The sequence below is a fragment of the Sinocyclocheilus anshuiensis genome, unplaced genomic scaffold, assembly GCF_001515605.1.
Source record: "Sinocyclocheilus anshuiensis isolate Anshui unplaced genomic scaffold, SAMN03320099.WGS_v1.1 scaffold55, whole genome shotgun sequence".
Taxonomy (NCBI): domain Eukaryota; kingdom Metazoa; phylum Chordata; class Actinopteri; order Cypriniformes; family Cyprinidae; genus Sinocyclocheilus; species Sinocyclocheilus anshuiensis.
Window position 1 is genome coordinate 1,033,755 of NW_015549647.1, and position 21,720 is coordinate 1,055,474.

At 37.2% G+C, this 21,720-nt stretch overlaps 2 protein-coding genes across 2 annotated transcripts in view; both read right to left on the reverse strand.

Moving 5' to 3' along the window:
• Nucleotides 1-5,469, reverse strand: part of LOC107660017 (serum deprivation-response protein-like) — a 15,600-nt gene extending 10,131 nt beyond the window's left edge. Inside the window, exon 1 of the mRNA XM_016449157.1 lies at nt 4,591-5,469. Within this exon, the coding sequence (XP_016304643.1) occupies nt 4,591-5,148 (558 nt within the window). The 5' untranslated portion in view covers nt 5,149-5,469. The remainder of the gene's footprint in view (nt 1-4,590) is intronic.
• Nucleotides 5,470-11,799: 6,330 nt separating this feature from the next.
• Nucleotides 11,800-21,720, reverse strand: part of LOC107659984 (tomoregulin-2-like) — a 59,730-nt gene continuing 49,809 nt past the window's right edge. The window contains exons 8-10 of the mRNA XM_016449121.1: nt 19,057-19,180; nt 18,324-18,479; nt 11,800-12,233 (exon numbers count right to left, since the gene is read on the reverse strand). Coding sequence (XP_016304607.1) covers nt 12,137-12,233; nt 18,324-18,479; nt 19,057-19,180 — 377 coding nt within the window. The 3' untranslated portion in view covers nt 11,800-12,136. The remainder of the gene's footprint in view (nt 12,234-18,323; nt 18,480-19,056; nt 19,181-21,720) is intronic.

The window sequence follows — 21,720 nt, forward strand, 5'->3', positions numbered from 1 at the left end:
TACTATACATTATGAGTAATTTGTACTTGTTAACTGTATAGCTTAATCAGTTCAACACTGTTTGTGTGTGCAAAGAAATGTAGGCTACTGTTACGTGTATGGGTGTGCATGTGTTTTCGTGTGTGTAAGATGTGAGGCGGAACAAACTAGTTGGAGCAGGATGGGGTGGGAGAGCTGAGTGGAAGAGGCTTTCCCTCTCTAAAAAATCAGCCCTGGAAAAACTTCAAGCAACAATGACCACGTTTACATGCATAATTGGCAGCGATCCGAGTAAGGAATTACATGGATTAAGATGTTTACATGACATGAGCAAATCTCTTCAAGCATGCTACTTGCCATTATTACAATTATTCACTGAGAAATGTTCTTTTGTCAGAGTTCGAGAAATGCGATTCAATCCTATGCCTGTATAGTGCGATTTAGAACTACAGTACCTTAACGTTTTACTGCAATTATGGCTATTCTGATTCTGTCATGAGCTTCAACTTAATCCCAGAACTTCCTCAAACACGTTATATTATAATATGACGTGTTGTAAAACATGTCACATCACTGAATATGTGGTAGTTTTAGTTTTAATGGTAGTTTTGGTTTTAGCTCCAAATTATATACTTAACAAGTTTAAACATTACATTATATATATATATATATATATATATATATATATATACATACACACACATTATATCACAGCTCTCACATGAGCAAATCTCTTCAAGCATGCTACTTGCCATTATTACAATTATTCACTGAGAAATGTTCTTTTGTCAGAGTTCGAGAAATGCGATTCAATCCTATGCCTGTATAGTGCGATTTAGAACTACAGTACCTTAACGTTTTACTGCAATTATGGCTATTCTGATTCTGTCATGAGCTTCAACTTAATCCCAGAACTTCCTCAAACACGTTATATTATAATATGACGTGTTGTAAAACATGTCACATCACTGAATATGTGGTAGTTTTAGTTTTAATGGTAGTTTTGGTTTTAGCTCCAAATTATATACTTAACAAGTTTAAACATTACATTATATATATATATATATATATATATATATATATACATACACACACATTATATTACAGGGCTCTCTGGAATACTTGATTCTGATTGGTCAGTCACAGTATTTTGCATTCTGTTTTTTTCCCCTCACATAATGGAAAAAATTGCAGTATTTCTTGTCCATTAGTATTTTTTTTCCCCAAAGTAGTCTCTGTAATAAGTGGAATAATGTGCAGTCAGTGAGTCATTATTGCAGAATAAACTTTAACGGGGTGATCAGGACCCTGATGTGAATCAGAGGTCTTATATCAGCCTAAATGGGTTTATTTATTACTTAACCTTTATTCTGAAAGAAGAGGTTGATGAAAGATTAGTGTGAAAGGGCATGGTTTTGTTGCAGTTTCCTTTGTAGTTGATGTGTAGTCTGTTTCTGGGCTGGTTTGTCCCAGCATGTATGTCCCCATGAGTTCCCATGGCATTATGAGTGTGTATAGTGTTCCCTCTGTGCTGGCATTGCTCCCTGTCACGGGACACGCACAATACCAGCTTTTGTCTCTTCAGTGTGTGTGTGTGTGTGTGTGTGTATTTAGATAGGACTAAAGGGCCAGAGTTCTGTCAGCTTTTGAATCCCTAGTGCAAAAGGATGTCTGTTTTTTTTGTAGATTATTACAGTATATGTCCAGCTCAGGAAGGCCCAGCCAGTGTTAACTTACAATTTACATATTTAGAAAAATAGTGTTTCTTTTTAATGGACCTTTTGATGATTTGTTTCTCAGGAATTAAATGTTAATATCATCTTTTGTACCGCAGTACAAAAATTGTACCGCTTATACACTTCTGTCATTACCGTGGTGTGATTTCAGCCTAATTTGCTATTTTTTATTTTATTTTATTAAATTATCTTTTTAAATCAGTTTTATTTAAGTTTTCTATGTGTAAAGTTGTGTTTGTTTTAGTGAATTAGTAGCTTCAAAAAACAGTTCCAGATAGATTCAAACTTAGGTGACTTTTTTTTTTGGAATATCACTGAGCAACAGCTATGTTGCAAATCTATGAGCACTTTTCTCATCTTTTAGCAATTTCATCTTAACACCAGTGCACCAGTGGGAACTCTAACAGTAAGCTGAGTTTGGAGAGACATAATACCTTTTTGATGGACAACAGAAAACAAACACTCTTGTCTTCTCTGCCTACAGGCCTTCTTGCACTCATACTTTTTCTCCCCCTCTCTCCCTCTCTCTCTGGAGAGGCACAGATAGCCTTATTAGGTGATAGCGAAGGGTTAGTTGTAAAAATATTCCATCTTGTGCTTTCCTACTCTAGATTTGGCTTTCAGCATGAAAAAATTGGAGCATTGTGTGCTGAAAGTAATGAGAATTTGGAAATATTGTGCAGTTATAACACAATCCATATGTGAAGGTTTGAGAAACACAGGGACAATTAGTTAAATATGTTCATTGAACGTTGCATCATGCAAAAGAATTGCAAATGGAATGATGTTTGTCTAAATCCAGGAAGTCTCCTCATAAGCTAACAAACTTTACAAGCTCCTTCTTCCTTTTCTCTTTTATGGCTGTGGTGACCAGTGTCTTGATCCATGTTTCATGGAGTTCTAATTGATTTTGGTTACTGGCCTATTTATATCATTTTGAATATGGGAGAGACTCTCTCCACCTCTGGAATGTGAGTGTTTGAGCCAGAGTTTCTGCTTATGCAAGAACAACATTCTCTCTCCCGCCTGTAAGTCCGCCTAACGGGGGAGCCAAGCCCCCCGAATCCAACAACAGCAGGCGAAGATAAAAGTGAAAAACACAGGCAGGCAGGGTGTGGTGAACACCTGAATGTAGCTATAGAGATCAGGAAATAAAACTGAGAATGTTAAAAGACAAATAGACTATTTGTTGACTTACAAAATCACAAAGGCTTCACCCGAAAGTCTTTTTAAGTTTTTCTCAAGCTTGTTTAGTAGTGGACAATTGTATATAAATGTGAAACACTTCGCACAAGTGACTTGAAAACGTATTTTGGTTCCCCCGCAGAAGTTGTGTTTGTTTAATAATGAGAATAGTTGCAGTACTGGTCAAATCCTATCATTCCTTAGAAACAAACCCAGGCAACCCCACGGGAGAGTGTAGGGGGGGGGGGGGGGGTGGAAATGTTAAAGCTCTGGGAACATTTTGCCCCTGTGTCCACCACAGTCCCACCCATCCGAACTATGATGCAGGACAGATCAGGAGAACACAAGAACCCCATGGCTGGATTAACACACATTCCCTTAGATGCTGACCAGACATGCCTGGACTGCTTTGCAAATGCTTAGAAAATGAAAAACAGCAAACCAAATCCCTTTCTGCAAGTAATGAGCCTGAAATAATTTGGACAAAGAGGGAAATCTCAACCGTCATACCCTCCAATCGGATTTCCCTCCAAATAAACAAGGTAGGTGCCATAGCAACACACACACACACATACACACACCAACCATTTTTGGCCAGCTTTAACAAACAGCACTCTGTCTATGACGGCAACTGTAGAAACTACAGGGTGTTTTCACACTAGTTCATCGAAGAAATTTACTATCCCATCTTAGTTTAAACACTCTCTTCGCACATGGAAAGTTGACTTTCTAAAAATGTGTTTCTCTAGGCCCTCTCTCATTCTCTACATCATGTACTTCTGCAGTAACCACACAGCTGGGGAGAGAGAGGGGAAAATGGAAAGCCTCTCTCAGTGCTCTCTGTCTTTGGAATCACTGAGTCATTCGGTTGATTGTAGATCTTGCACTAAACAGCAGCTAGCCAGTGTAGCATAGCACATTTCAGCACGGGTCTTCTGACAACAGGATACACATTACGGTGCACTGTAGCTGATCTCTGGACACACCTTCTATTCAAGGCTATTGTGCTTTAAATAATAGCTTTTGGCTAAGCTTCAAAACAAGCCTCCCCTATTGAGTCTCTCTCGAGCTCTCTCTTAGTTTGGAATCCCACTGATTTTCTTTCTGAAATATTGGGATATCTAAAATTCTAGCTGGGTATTTGAGAGGTTAATACTTTGAGTCAAGTACAAAACTTGCAAGGACTTAAAAGGAGTTGTGCTTTCAGGTGCTCAAACATCCACAAATAAAGCCATGGATTTGACCAGGTTTGACATCCCAGAAACACTCGACAGTTTGGGTAGTCTGTCTGAGCTTTTGACCCCAAAGCATTAGCCATTAGAGACAGAGATAAGAGGCGACCACCTAGTTCTTGCTTCCATTCCATCCCACCTCACAATGACCTTAAGCGACATCACACCCTCTCAAGCATTGCTTTCATCTTTACACTCTGAACTTTCACCCTTCTCCCCTGTTTCAGAAATGGACCTACCCTGAGGGAGGCATGTGATCTGTTCTTCAACTATGAGGTAATTTAGTCAAATTACATTTAGATTCATTAGACTCAGCTAATATCCCTTATTGTTATGAGAGTTGGAGACAATTGAACTGTCGATGATCACCCGCACAATGCAATCATTCAGTGTCCTCACATGAGCACATCAAACACCCCACCACCAACTGCTCCCCATTACACACACTGTGCATTTACCTGGAAGATGAGCACTTTGAAGTTGTTTCTCTTGATCAGCTGAGCATGATTAGCCTCCAATTTCTTCACCTGGACGGCCTGCTTATCCATCTTGTCCTTGACCTCCTTCATGTGGATGCTGACCTTGCGACTCTTCTCCAGGAGTTTGCTGACCGTGTTGGAGGTGGAAGTGTGACTTTTGGAGAGCTTGGTCATATCGTTCTGGATGCCCCTCACCGACCCCTCTATCTCGACCTGTCTCATCTCCATCTTATGCTGGTTCTCTTGCACCGAGTCCAGCATATTCACCAGCTTATCTAGAAGTGTCAAGACAGTGATGGCATTCACTTGACCTGTTGGTGAAGCTCCATCTCTGGTGAGAGTGCCTGTAGTGCCCCCAGCCAGAGGCCCAGTGCTGCTAGGTTCTCCAATAGAGGCGTTGGTTGCGACGGTGCCCAGCTGTGAGAGGCTATGTGTGGGTGAAGACTGAGTGGGGCTGGGGCTTGGCACCACCAGCTCTTGGTTCTCATGTGTGCTGACCATGCTGCTCCTCTCTGCTTGCACTGCATCTTCTCCCATTCTGAAGCTGCTCTTGGTCTCGACGGATAACTTTACTTAGGAAAATGGTTTAGTTCTTTACCTTTCTTCACCTTTAAGTGAGCTGGTCTGGCTGTACTGAGTTCCCCTCCTAGTTGGTTTTAGTGCCACCACGTTCTTACAGCGTTGATTCTTGTTTACAGGCTTGGGAATAACTTTTCAGCTTCCAGGTTCAACGTTCCCACCCCTTTTTGAAGATAGCCACACTCACTCTTTCTTCTCTCTCTCTGCCTCTCCCTCCCTCTCTGGTGCGATTGGAAGAGCCGTGTAGAGGCTTCCCCACAGCTTAAAAAGCCTGTCCACACCCTATGGGGGTGGAGCTTGGTTTCCATGGCAGCTAGCCTGGCCCATTGGTGAGGGAGTTATGTGTTTGCATGTGTCAAGTGCGAGTATGTGAGTGTGTACGCTGGAACATGAGCAACTCTCTTCACATGTAGAACCTCCCCCTAACTCTCTCTGGCTCTCTAGGTTTTGTTCTGTTTATATTGAAGAGAGCAATAGAATATTAAGTGTCATGTTTGAAGGATGAGCTCATCTGTGAATAAAGAGAGAGAGAGTGAAAGGGATACAGAAAGGAAGATAAAACAAAGGTGTGTGTTTTCCCTTTAAATAAAGATTTGCTAAGCAAGAGGAGTTTTCTGCGTGGGTAGATGTGCACAAGAATTTGTGTATGTTTGCCTGTATTTATTTCTTCAGTTGTAGCCAGTTTATTCTGGAAAAAATGTCACACAAACAGTTCTCAGGCCGTGCGAGTGGAGTCATTTTTCCTGCCTCCAGCAGTAGCAGGAGCATGGCGAAACTTAGCAGCAAAACTGGAAAACTTTGCGTTTACATTTCACTATGCAGGGAAATATAATGGACAATAAAAACACTGCTAGCATGAAATTAATTATTAAATCTTAAAAAATTGTGTGAAACCTCCTTGTCATTTTCTTGGGTGTTTGCCTCTTATACACGCAAACACAGAATGTCTTAATTGCTCCCATTTCCTTCTTTCTGCATTGTTATACATGCCTCCATGATGTAATTTCCCCTCCTTTTTCCTTTGCAGGGTAATGGCTTTGGAAACACAGACTTCTGAGAGTGGAAAAGAGTCCATTCATGGACCTCTGACCTCTACTCTGGGGATACTTTACATGCTAAAGCAGATTACATAGCATACAAGCACATTAATTTTAACACAAGTTCATATTGTGTTTTCTAAATGCAAAACAGTTGACAGGCATGTGTGTGCTTGTATAGCGCTAGGCTCACGCAGTAGTAAATAACATGGTGATTTAGAACCTTTCCTTAGTTAGCAAATAGTAGTTTAACATGCATTTGAATGGCAGTAAAAAAGGAATTAAGAGACAGGATGAGAGAAAGGGTGAGAGATGTAATTCTGCCTGTTAGGATTACATTAAAAGGGTGGGGATTCCTGCCTTATCAACTTTTCCCCCATTGTTCTCATTCCAGGGAACTCACATCTTGATCTCGTGTTTTCTATGGGAATATCTCAAAACACTTGAAGGCAAATGGCTCAGGTTGCATATCGTTTAGAAACGACTTGTCGCCCCCTGGAGAAAACACTATGTAATTGCACCATCATAGCTCAAGTGCAACAAGACCAGATTGTCTGGAATACCACAGCTGCTTCCTTGGAAACTCTTACAGTGACACAAGTTCAGTACATATGAACTCCCCTTTTACTCATGGGAGTCAAAGAGTATTTATGTGTTCTTGAAGCATTTAGGAAGATACTTTGAAATCATCCCAAAATGAAATGCCAAATTTTGATGTAATTTATTAATGTGCCATTGTGCAAAAACTGGGAGCTGAGGAAGTAAACAACATAAAGTTACCCAACTTATGTGTGAAGAGAGGCTATCACCAGTTGGAGTCAATAGTGCTATTAACACTGATCTATATATATATATATATATACAGTATATGACTGGATCGCTCACTGCGTTCTAAACTGCCATTCGGCTGTGAAGCCACCGGAAGTGTACCATCTTACTATGTTCTCTATTATAGATCAGTGGTTATTAACCAAATAACCCACAGAAATTTTAACAGACTTCAAATTGCTATTAACACTGATCTATATATATATATATATACAGTATATGACTGGATCGCTCACTGCGTTCTAAACTGCCATTCGGCTGTGAAGCCACCGGAAGTGTACCATCTTACTATGTTCTCTATTATAGATCAGTGGTTATTAACCAAATAACCCACAGAAATTTTAACAGACTTCAAATTTAAGAAATGTTCCAGGTTAATTTATATTAGGTTGAAGTTTATTGAAAGTTTGTTTATTGAAAGCATCAAAACTAAATTTGGCCAAGAACGATGCTAGAAATGTGTAGGCCTACAGGAAGGTACTGGTTTAGTTCACTTTGTATTGCTGTGGCCATGACATATGAACTTGTGGAAACATGATAATATGTTAGGCAACAATATATTATTTTGAGGCCAAGAAATGGAGATTATTAAAAAATTACATATTTTGGAGAAAAAAAATAGCCAGACAGTGTGGCATTAATACATAGCTACAGTATATTCTATTATATTGAATTATATTATATTGCACACTCTGTATTAATTCTGCTTTATGACTCAATGTCAGTATTTCAATAAAGAAAAAAAGTCATCCCATCCCAAAGTCTTTTTAAAATCCATTTACTGCTCATTTCTTATTTATTTATTTTTTTTATTTAATATTTGTATATTATAAATGTATTGTTATATATTTTTTTATTTCACTTAACTTTTCTGTATTATCTATTTAAATTCTTTAAAACTCTCCAGAATGCCTTACTTCATAGACTACCATACTTTTAGTGCATTACTGCAAACATGTGTGGAAGTATAAATAAAATAACTTAGAAACTTAACTGTAAGAAAGGGTTACAGGTTTAACCGTTTGCAACCAAGGCTCTTATGTTAAACTTTTAATTGCAACTCTGCTTACTTAGGGCATAAGCAAACAAAAAGTTTGATACTCCAGCAGAAAACAATGCACACTATAGTTAGCACAAACATTTATTACAATGTTTTTATTTATTTTTTTAAACTCTTGCTAATCTCATTCTCAACTGTCAAATAAACTGTAATAAGCATCTGTGAGTGAAAAAAAACATCCCTCTTCATAGAATGTATGCAAAACTGCCCCTATTCTTGTGTTATTCCTGATTCACCAATTGGCCATCTTGGCAGCACTATGCAAAAATGATTATTACCAGTGTTTATTATGTTTCTGTTATTATGTATTAGAGAAAATAATGCGTAGTTTAATCTGTCTGTAGACCATCAAAGCCAAGGCTACATTTACCTGTCTAATGGGAATCCACAGTTTTATTTTAAATTTTGCCATTTTTTCACGATTCTGCTCATTGGTTTTTACTGTTTGTCTATTTATTGACTGCCCCTTCTTTGCATTTTAGGATTAGGTTCGAACACCCTTCGATGTACCAAGTTTAATATTTGTGTTTCTGAAAACAGACTTTGATTTACCATCTTATCACTTTCTTCATGGACCCTCTTTCAACTGTAGTGCTTCCTAGAGTTGTTGTACTGTAAGTGAGTTGTACATTTTGTGCGATTTTTCTCAGCCCACACTAAAACGTGATTCATATTCATTTGCATAGGATGAAGATCTGCTGTGACAAATGTGGAAAATTAAAAGGTACTTTGCATGTCAATTATGCCCTTATGTCTTATTTTGTGTGACAGTTTACTTGTTGCCCTGGTCTCTTAAAAGCCATGGCTGCTTTCCACAGGTGCCAATATATGTTTCTGCCGGTGTTTTCCGCCAATGACACAAAATTCCAATTGTGTGTCTGTTTATTTTATTTATTTATTTTTGATTGGTTAAAGTTAACCGAGAATATCTTGTGTTTTTCCATGGGTGCTCGGGAATCTGTACCTGTGCTGCTTTAAACAGGTTATCAAGAACATACATTACATACATTTTGCTGTATTTACAAGCACTGTACCAGAACAATAGAATTGGATGTGAATGAATAAAAACGTAAAAAAATTCCTGAGTGGTACAGTAAAACAAATCAACTGGATAAACATGGTCAACAGAATCATATACTAGTGTCCCAAAATTATACCTACAGCACAAATCTCATTCTTGAATATTTTGTATAAATAAGTTTGCTAACAGCCATGTAAGCCAAACTATGGATACATATTGAGTTTTGTAACAGAAGGTGTATTGTTGTACAGTATTTGTACAAATTGTTTATAGTTTACAGGAAATAGTTTCATGAAATGTCTAATATGCCAAGGGAAAATTTCATGTAAAGTGCATGTAGTCTATTAACAATAAAGGTGTCAATATGAAAATTCCAGTATCATATTTTATATCTTTTATACCCTTTTTAGAACAAAATCAATAAATAATTAAATTGATGCAAAAGTGCCCCTTCAAACCTTTTGACTCGATTATTTTGTTATTAATTTTCTCTCTCTTTCTTTTGATCAAGCCCTGTGTCTAAAGTTAATCTTTGCATTATAGATCTATCATAAAATGACTTTGTTCTGTTTGCCTTGGATTTATTGATTATTAACAACTTTCTATCCTTCCTCTTTTTCTCTCATTTTCTTTCTCTCTTTATGACCTCGACCCCTATGATCCCTCCTTTACAGTTTTTCTTTTCTTCAAGACCAAACCCACCCCTCCCCTCAACTTATATTTACCCTAGAAGCAGACCTCCCTGCTGTCTGTGTCTGTGGAGTGCCTGCTGTACTTGTTATTGAGATTCCCTGCTGACAGCCCGACTCTGGGAAACCTATGAGAGGAAGAGATCCTGGTGTACCTGGCACTGCAATGAGGGAGGAATTCTAAGAATCTACTTCAAGCAAGTCATGGAAGTAATTGATTACCTTACAACCTCGAACTCGCCACAAACACACATCATTCCACAGCCGCACACAGCCCTGGTGTAGCTTATTCATAATTGTGAGAGAAAAGCGCCTGTGGTAGCCAGGCTCATCTATAAGGCTTCACACTCCTTCACAGATACAAATTTGCTCATTACACGAGGCTTGTGGCAGTCTTTCTTTTGTGTTTTGATGAGAAGAGCCTGAAAAAGTATTGTACTAAAGCCACATTTAATACCAAGTTCTGTCATGAAACTCTAGATGGCGCAGGCTGATGGGTCCTTAATGTAAACTGATGATATTCTTAGCATTAAACGACTTGTCACAAGCTGATTGGTTCATATTGCATATTAAGTGGCTGGTTAGCATTCGCTTGAGCATTGCAGTGCACTTTCAGAGTTCCTCTGAAACCCTCCACCTTCCCCAGCTCCACCTTTATAGATCTGCTACGGGTTATTTTATATGCTATTTTTGCAGCAGCAGTATGTCTTAAATACTCACAGCACTATATCGGCATATGTATCGGCATTAGCAAGTTCCTGTACTTGCTTGCAGCAGCAGCAGCAGCAATAATCTACAAATACAGCAATAACCAACAGCAGCAGCAGCGTAGCAGATCTATTCCGCCAAGACCATTACCATGCTAAAATCTCAGAGAGTTGTCATGATAGAAATATCTATATTAAATATACTAAATATCTAAAATGACCAATCAGAATTGTGGCACAATGTCTTTGCTTATTTTGCTGAAGCTAAAAGCTAAGTTGAAGTACACTTTATCCACAAATATAATCAATATAACCAAAATAATCATTACCAAAACGAACTATTCAAGCCAATTAGCTTTCAGTGTCACATTTATACATCATCAAGTAATGAAGGATTGGAGTCTGGAGGATGTTGGATGGAATGGGACTCTCTGTTCATGTATTAATGTGTTAAAAAAGTTCACATTAAACTTATAGTTCACAGTGAACTATCTCTTTAAAGTAGCTCAATTCCGCGGGAAAACCGCGGACTTGACAACACTGATTGCGAGATATAAACTCACAATTCTGACTTTTTTTCTCAGAATTGCGTGATATAAACTCGCAATTGCGTGTTATAAAGTCAGAATTGCGAGATATAAACTCGCAATTCTGAGAAAAAAAAGTCAGAATTGCGAGTTTGTATCACGCAATTATGAGAAAAAATTTCAGAATTGTGAGATACAAAGTTGCAATTACCTTTTTTATTTTTTATTCAGTGGCGGAAACGTGCTTCCATAGGAAATGTGCTTTAAAAAAAAATCACCTTTTTAACACCCTTTCACAGAAAGACTAATTAATGTCTTCGCATTATGAATGAAGGCATGATCAGTATGTAAATAATCCATTTGAGACACTCCCTTGATTCAGCATTGCCATCGTGTGGTGATTTATCATAATGGCAACAAGAATCATAACAAATTCTCTTTCATGCATCATTTGTAGTTTTATACATCTAAGCTTGCTCACACACATACACATGCACGCCATTCCGTCTCCTATGGACTGTTGGATCTGGTTCCACAAGTTACCTCAGGTCACAGAGGGCATTGGTAACAGTACAACACACACACACACACACACACACACACACACACACACAAAACATGTAAACAGCTATTTCAAATTGCACATTCTGTTGCCCACTAGGGGCCTCAGCAAATTTCTAAGAAGGCTGCAGTATGACTTATTTAAATGAAAAAATTATTATTAATTGGTTGATCCTTCCACAAGCACTTCTCTTTCCAGATTGTTGCAACCCCAGGGAAGGGCTGTTTTTGGCTGTACGCTCTGACGAAGCTGACTGCCTGCTCTCTTTCCCACTGAGTCTGACTCAAGCCTGCAGGCCAGGTGGAAAAACCACTGCAGGCCCGTCCCGTGAGGCTGTCCCCTGTTTGCGTCCTCGGGGAATCATGGGACGATAAGGTTTGCACACTGCCAGGAGTCCAGTCTCAGTTCTTACACACACCCAGTAACACCTGTCAGGAGGGGGGTATGTTCCCACAATTCCCCGGGGCCTTTTCTCTGCTGTCTTTAGCACATGTCACTCTAAGTTGAAGGGTTCGTCAGATAAGTCTGGTGGAGGCCCGCAGGGTGTTTTGGGAGTTGAAGTGTGGAACGTTTTGTTTCTGTCGTGCTATCCGATTCCCACGTGGACACCTTCTGGAAACACAAAAAAAACAACAACAACAACAAAAAAAGGAAGTTTATGTTCCTCATTCTTCGATTTAATAGGGCTTCACGATTAATTAAAATAAATCTGAAATTACAATACCGCTTAGCTTGATAATCAAATTGCAAATATTGTGTTTTAAATATATGTGCTGCCTGTTTCAGTGTGAAGCGTCTCTTTTATATGATCCAATGTTTTCAGTCTCAGAGCAGCTCAGTAAATGCTGCTAAACATGATCTCACATCTGCATGTGTGTTAAACGTAAAAACATTATTGTATTTTATATATATATATATATATATATATATATAATTGTTTTGTACAGGGGAATATTACAATAGTAATAGTAATTATTTATTAATTTAATATTTTTATTTAATTATAATAATAATAATAACTGTCTGTTGTCAAGAAAGGAGATGCTTAAAGGATTAAAACATAAAATCATTAAATATTATAAACATGATACATAACAGATAAACATAACAGATTATTCTGCAATAGTAATATTTATTTAGTTTATTTCTGTTTAGTAATAATGTATTATTATTATTATTATTATTATCACTGTCTGTTGTCAAGAGACGAGGGGCTTTAAGGAGTAAAATGTAAACTGATGAATATATTATGTAAAATAAACATGATACCAGCATAATAGTAATAATAATAATAATAATAATAAAAACAACAATAAATTATTATTAACAAACAAGCACAGCAAACCAGGAGCTTTTATATAAAAAAATAGATTCGATTTTAGACTAAGGCTTTCAATAAAAAAAACATGCAATCAAATTAAACACAAATAACTACATTTTACATACATATTACAAGAAAAATCACCTAAAATGATAACGTTTCTGACAAGAATATATTGACTTCAATGACAATGAAGAAGACGGCACTGATTCCAGACCAGACCAAAGTTGTTCCTGTTTTCATGAGTTCTATCTTCTTGCTTACAAACATCGAGTTTTACACAGTGAAGACAACCTTTAACTTTAACTTTAATTGGCTATACAGGTTGAGGAAACAAATCACCTACCAAGTTTTAAAGCATTATTTTCACAGACCTTAAGGAGTCAATATATTGTTTTTTCCTTTCTCCATATCATTAAAAAAGCCGGCCAGTGACCTACAGCCTGCATAGTAATCCATTTTTCAATTGCATTTTGTCAATCTGTCTGAGGTAGACTTTCACACAGGACTCTTATTACCGTATTATATTATTGATCTATGGTCCTTATTACAGAATTTACATAGGGGTCAGTGGGCATGATTAAATGTGTTAAATTTTTAACATGTTGTTTTTTATATAATTAATTTTACTACATTAATACGTTAAACTGACAGCTCTAATCATAATATATAAAATGCACAGAAAGAGGGAGATGTAGAGAGACGAATGGAGATCAGATAGCATCAGACAGACACTAGCTGTGGTTTAAATTGTCTCATTAACAACGTCTCTCTCTTCCCTTGCAGCTCAGCAGGGGAAACCTTTTCCACCACAGGGAATCTTTATTATATTTTCCTCGATGCTTTATTAAATGTCATGTTTTGCATAGGGCAGACTGTGCCCCTGGCTCTTAAATCGGCTCGGAGGCAGCAGGGTCCGCGGGAGACACTGATTCCTGACCAGACCAAAGCTGTTGCTGTTTTAATTAGTTCCATCCTCTCGCTCGCAAACATCAAGTTTTCCACAGTGAAGAGAACCTTTAACTGACTGCCTGAATGGGTTGAGGAAACTAATCACCGACCAAGTCTTAAAGCATTAGATTCACAGCCTCAAATGAACTTTTTGCCACACCAGCCAATGGTGGGTAAATTAAGAAAATTAATAGCAATAAATAATCACAGGTTTTGTGCATTATTTTTATTAAAAATATTTTTTAGCTGTTTTTCCCCAGTGACAGCCTGAACCACCTTCTCTTGCTTAAAGTTTAAAAGTTTGAGCTTTTTTGAAAGCAGTGACCCTGTCGGTGAAAACCCAGCTAAAGTCATTTTTGTGTGATTCACTGTTTTGTACATAAAATCATCCTACATAATCTAAAGATAATTCTGTGAATATATAACCTTTATATCTTTAATATTGACTACCGCCATGTCAAAAATTTGCTGAATTTCAGGCTCAGAAAATCATGTTTTTGAGAAATTCCAATGTAAAGACAAGCTTATTTTATAAAACTGCAGCATATTTGAACCATAATTATCCTGACTATGTGCCATATACCACATTAAAACTGAGATTCTCTCATTGTCAGTGATATATAACACATTTAAGGGAGAATTCTTAAAGTTTTGTAAAACAGGCCTATTTATTATGATGCGCATGTGAAATATGAATACAATTCAAAATAACTGTTTTAAAATGCAATTGATTCCTGTGAGGGCAAAGCTGAATTTTCAGCACCATTCCTCCAGTCTTCAGTGTCACATGATCCTTCAGAAATCATTCTAATATGCTGATTTGCTGCTCAAGAAACGGTTGTGCTTAATATTTTTGTGGAAACTGATGCATTTTTTTCTAGATTGATAAATAGAAAGTTCAAAAGAACAGTATTTATTTGAAATAGATTTTTTGTAACATTATAAAGGCCTTTTTACAACAAGCACAATAACTGTAAAGATAACCATTTTAGCGTCCACACCAATGGAGGATAATGTTCTGTTATTATAAGTTATTGTACTGTAAGTGCGCTGCAGTTTTGTCATCTGATGCTTTAAATACTCAAGCTCTTTAAAAACAGGCGGATTCCGATTGGATGTTTTTATCGTTCATCAGCTGGAAAAAACAAAACAAAATTCCAGCAATGTGATTCCAACAATATTATGTCATTATCATTACAGCTGTTTTAAATCACACTGGCTACAAACCTTTAAATGGTAGTGTATACCATTTTATATGAAAAATGTCATGATGTCATGTGGTGTAACCATCAAGAATTACTATTATTATTTTACAAATGTAATGAATTATTAATTACCAAAGATCACTAAGGAGGGTCTGCAGGGGTCCTCTCTATATGATATAATTTCCTGTTTATCTTTTTTATCTTTTATAAACCCTGTGTTCTCAATGTAAATTAATGGGACGTGAGCCAAACGTAAAAAAAAAAAGCGAATTACTCGTCAAATATTTTTTTTTTCCCAAAAATGGTTTCTGTCATTTGTACTGACGTATGTTCAAGTGTTCGTTTTTTTCTATTAAGTTATTAGTTATTTGTAATTAGTTAATTGATGCTATAAAATTGGGTGTGGTTTTATGATTGTGAGCTTGTGATTGGATGTGCGGGAGTTTGGGCGGGACTTTGATTCCATGGATCCACCTTACAATCACTGCTCCTCAGACTCTAGCTCCAAATCACAGAGGATAATTCTGGGGCTTCATTTTCTACAGCTAAAAGAAACAGACACACGTTGTCCATGTTTTTTTTTTTTTTTACAGTCTATGGTTGCACCATATGATTTGGCAGACCAGATTATGCCACTTTTGGTTTTGTTTCATTCCTTTAGTGAGGGTTTGTTCTTCATTGATATCAGGACAGTTGTATCACCCTCCCATTTTTGATGCCTAGTAAGCCCACGTGTACACCCTCTGAAACTATAATGGCAAAAGTTATCCCAAAAAAGCTGCATTATCACTGCATTGTGTCTGTTTGACAAACCTTTCACTGTCTTTAATCAATAAACCCTCTCCTTTAGAATCCTGCAGGGCTACTTTTGGAGAGTTATATTAAATAAATTGTAGTGGAAGCCCATTTGTGCTGATTATATGAAAGTGAGGTGGCAATTTCCCCCTTGGGAGGAAACACTGAGGGCAACAGAGCCATTATGACAACATGGTCCATTCCACAGCCCCGCGCATCCCTGGGAGCCTCGTTTCAGGACAAAGCAACAATCAAAACAACCATAATACATTAGAGGCCTCAGAAAGCCTGCTTACAGGTGGAGCGTTACAAAGGCACAGAGGTTGAAAAACGGACGAACCGTACTGTGCGTCGTAAACTTTTAAAATGTCAAAGAGTCTGAATGATCGCTCATGAGAGAGGGCCTGATGTTCCTTACTCGCTCTTTGTATTTTCACTCTCTGAACCATTACTTTTGTTACCTCCCTGTAGTTCTTACACTCTGCATGCAATGCACATCAGAGAATCATTACAATCACCTAATCACTACGCTAACTCTGCGCCCTTGCAGGAGTGTGTTTGATTAAACGTGCTTCAGTCTGAGCATCTTTGATTAGCTAGACAGAAACACAGAGAGCGAAAGACACCGACAGACAGAGGAGAGAGAGTGCGAGACAGTGAAAGACAGGACTTGAGAAAATTAAAGGAGGAGAAAGCAAGAGACAGATAAGAGAAAGACGTTCCTAAGACACTGCTGCAGTTAGGAAAGTGTGTTGCTATAGAAACTGGTTACGGGCTGTAAGGTGAAGGAGGGCACTGCGGTGAACACTGTGCACTTCTGAAACACCTTTCACTTCATGACTGTGAATGTGCATGTCAAGTTTCATCATTTGATTGTTATTCGCAATTGTTGATTAGTTCTCTGGATATTGCAATCAGAGTTATTCTGATTTCTGAAATGACATTTATAAACTTGTGTCTGCAACTGTATGCCATAATATTTATTTATGTAGGCTTAGGCTAGATCAAGCTGAGAAGTGTTACTGAATTAATTTGCTGTTTTATGCATCAGACAATCAAGGAAATCACACTGTCCTTCTCAGCAGCAGGAAAAACAAAACTGTTGAATTTTGAATATATTATACAGAAGATCTGTGCAATGCGACAATACTAGAACACTCCCCATCCCATTATAATCAACGAAGCTGAGACTGCAGCCCTACATGTGTGTTTTTCTGTATAAATGCAGTTCATAAAGAATATACAGTGGTCCCAAAATGTATTTCAACGCTCACATAAAATGTTTGTAAAATAAGAGCTGAAGTGTCCAAAAACTTTCTGGGGTCACTGTATTATATATTATAAGAAAGGGATAGTTTGACCAAAATCATTGAAATATGAACATTCAAAAGAATGGTGTTTTTATTGTTTTTGAGAGAAGTGTCTTATGTCCCTCAAGTAATATATTTAAAAATGTAATTTATTCCTGTGATGACAAAGCTGAATTTTCAGCATCATTAAACTAACTAACTAACTAACATAAAATAACATAATGTTCAGGCTGCTCCTTTCCATACAATGACAGGGTAACACTTTAATTTAAGGACCAATTCTCACTGTTAACTAGTTGCTTATTAGCATACATATTACTAGCATATTGGCTGTTTATTAGTACTTATAAAGCACATATTAATGTCTTATTCTACATGACCATATTTTAGATCCCTTAATCCTATACTCATACCTAAACAACTACCTTACTAGCTATTAATAAGCAGCAAATTAGGAGTTTATTGAGGGAAATCTTTTAATTAATAGTGAACATGTGTTCCCAATTCTAAATGGTTACCAGTGACAGATTACGACAGAAGTCCATTACTTGTAAAATAATTTTCAACAAAGAATGCAATTTTTATAAGAGAATACAGTTATACACTGTACATTAAGAATTAATTAAGTACTAAAATGGTTGAATAGATAATGGATTTATAAATAATGAAACACAAATGATTAAATACAGTATGTAATTACTTTAAAAATCAATATCATTATATAGAGGCCATACGTTATTTTTCTGTTTTGCTTCTACAAAAAACAAAACAGAAACTCACTTTGTTTTATGGGAATCGCAAAGGCAAGACAAAAAAATAATAATGTGTGGCCTTTTTAGGCTTCCATATGTGCGGATTCTTGTGAACTTGAAATCTCTGTGCTGTTTGCAGATTAATACTAAACATTTTACAGCTTCAGTTTCATACTGAAAAAAATGTACGCACATGTGGATAGACACCAGTCGAGGCACTGTCTACCTGTATTTATTAGCTCTGATATTCCTGCCTTATGCCCCAACTATTGGATTTTGCATATTGATCAGCCTAAGAAGTGAATGGCTGTGCACTTGTGAAGTTAGAGAAAACTAGAAATCTGAGTGATTGGTGTTTTTAAGCTCACCGTGTGATGCAAAGCACTAAGAGGCAGATAATGGCCACTTGCAGAACTCCAATGATGGATGCGATCAGAATGTAACTCTTTCCCGAACCAGGTACCACATACATCACATTATAGTCCTTCGTGTCACACTGCGGCCCAATGAAGCCTGAATGACAACTGAAAAACACACACATGGATAAGATCAAACAATGTTAGAGTTTAAAGCAAAGAAAAGATGGGCATACCATAATCGATAACTACTTTCAGCAGGTGATGACAGAGGGCAGGGAAAGAGTGTGTACATAATCACATGGCAGTAGGATGTTGATGTCACTGTTTGTGGATAATTACTAGGCATTCAGTGTTTATAGGTGCAAAAAAGCAATGGAAGTGTGTGTGTGGGAGTGAGTGTGCAGCGGGGAGCTGGTGCACACTGGGAAAAACATAGTCTTGTTTAATTAGAGCCTCGACCTCTTAGAGGAGGCGGTTAAAGGGACACCTGCCAGCCGGCACACACACACACACACACACACACACACAGACAAAGCTGGTAGGAATGAGTCATCTTTCAGATTTTTCTTGCACATCTTTCATCACTTCTCATCTTATCTCATTTCTCGTTCTCTCCCCTGCTTTTGTCTTCTCACTGCTTCTCCAAAATCAATCTCACACTGTCCTTTAAAGAGTCTGTGGGCACGTGGGAGAGGCTGAAGGAAGAGTTTGATATGTTGTCTGTGTCGTGTGGTGCAGTTACCTGCAGGTGGGGGGTGAGAGGTTGCTAGGATACTCGCACTCTCCGTGGACACAGTAGTTCTTGTAACGCTCCGGACACGGGATGTAAAGACCCCACGGTACCTCGCTCACCTGGTCTTTCTCCTCTAAACACACCACGAACAAGAGAGAGAGAGAGACTGTAATTTGGCAATCAGGTTTATGTTGTCAGGTTAGTTCTTGTGAAGGGTCGGTTTGTGATGAAATCATGAAAGTGGCATAAAATAGTAAAAAAAATGTCTTAACATAAAAAGATCCACAGAACCACTGCAAACACCTCGAGTGGTTTGCACGGTGGCAAATTAACACCCACCACCATCAAAATGCAGGCATTTGTTTGCAGTCTAGCAGACAATTTGGCAAACAACTTGTCTTGGATTGTATTCTAACGATGATGCACTTTTGTTGAAGCAACACATTTGATTAATTTTTTAGAAAATTCTCTTCACTTCACTCTTCAAAACATGCATTAAGAATTCAAAAGGTTCACTATATATATATATACATCTGAGAAAATGAGTTTGATGACTGGCTAAATATTAACATTACTATAAAATTCCTTGTCATTTGATTAACAAGGCTTACATAAAATGTTCGGAATACATATGTAACTGTCCGTAAATTATTTGTCAAATGACAGTAATTTTCTGAAAATCTGTGCCAGTTACAGAGGGATTCGGGTGGACAGATTCACAACAGCTTTGGTGCCTGTGCTCTAACATGAATTGTCATTATTGAATGAATTTTGTAGGCCAACCTGGAAGTTAGCATCACCCTGGTTTCCTTCAGAAAAGCCATTAGGATTCACCAATGAACTCAACTTTTCTGAATTATTTTGAATTTTATTCAATATTTTGAAATCTAAATACAATTGCCAGAAGTAAAACACAAAAGGTAGGCTATAAACGATGGTTGCATGACTTCAACATCACCACCACTATGCTTCTGACAACTCATTCAATTTTTATTTAAAATCTACAAATTGGGAAGTCTGCGTTAGAATAGCTTGCAAGAGCACGATTATAAACACAACGATGCTGTAAAAGCAAACTAGTGAGTAGATGAGTTTATCTGCTGTTGTTTAATGTCCCCGATAGTCCCATTTAGCTGACTTTTTCAAGACGTGTAAAATCACCAGTGGGGTATTATTGATATTTTATGTTGTAAAATAAAATGTGAAAATATCTTGCGCTTCTTTTATCCACAGACCTTATTTCAGGCATTTAAACAAAATCTGTTGACTTTGGGACTTTTGGGAAGTTAAAAAATGCGAACTTGTTTCCAGGTTTTAGCACTCATTCCTGCAGGACTCTATACGTGTATGCGAATGAAATTTGAGAGCTGTAGGGAAAAGAAAACCGTTTCAGCAAACAATTTGGTCTTCAGTTTCTGTCTGTTCCTCACAGACCGTTCTAAAATGATATGGATTTTGCACAATGAGGGTGGGTAAATGATGACAGAATCGTCATTTTTGGATTAACTAGCCCTTTAAAAGACCATTTAGGACAGAGTGCAGCATTTCATCTCTTAACGGTGACGAGAATGTAAGTGTGTGTGTGTGTAAGAGCGCATTTGAAGGGTATCCATGTAAGTCAATGGAGGGATCAATGCTACAGCAGTGACACCACACCCTCCTCTGTTTACTCAATTAATCACAATCTTTCTTTCTTTCTTTCTTTTCTTATCTATCTCTCTCACTCTCAAACTCTCTGACACTGTCTATGAAGCAGGTCACAGCACTCAGTCAAACTGTCACACACACAGGGAGGTATCAGGGTACGGTGGCCTGTTTAGAACACATAAAGCAGGCTAGTTCTCCAGAGACTAACTGGTTTCAGTATGCTCCTTCACACCGCTTTGTTTATCACAGGAAAGGAGCGACACTTTGCTTTTAGAGCTGTTAACATTTAGGTTTGCTGCCGTTTCATTTAATGCAATTAACACTTTTAGTGAATTTGAAATCAGAAGTACTTGAAAATGCAGCCTGACTCTCATTTACAGATAAATGAAGGAAAACATTTCTTTAAGAAAACTTTAATGGCAAATTTATTTATAAATGAAATCCCAAAGGGACTTTTAACAAAAAGTAAAGTATTTCTGCAATCTAATTATATTGGAATTTAATTAAAATGTTCAATATCTGCAGTACTGCTGCAGCTAAAATGTTATTATTTTGCTTTCTTTCCTTAAATGGGAAACGTAATGTATTTACATTTTTTAATGTGTTTTAAAAAGAAACAAAAAACACACTGACCTACACTACTGTTCAAAAGTTTGGGGTCTGTAAGATTTTTATTTTAATATTCATTAAAGAAGTATTATGCTCACCAAGGCTGCATTTATTTGGAAAAAATACAGTAAAAACAGTAATATTATGAAATATTATTGCAATTTAAAATAACTGTTTTCTATTTTAATATATAATAAAATCCAATTTATTCCTGTGATGCAAAGCTGAATTTTCAGCATCATTACTCCAGTCTTCAGTGTCACATGATCCTTCAGAAATCATTCTAATATGCTGATTTGCTGCTCAAGAAACATTTCTTATTATCAGTGTTGAAAATAGCCGTGCTGCTTAATATTTTTGGAAACTGATACATTTTTTCAGGATTCTTTGATGAATAGAAAGTTCAAAAGAACAGTG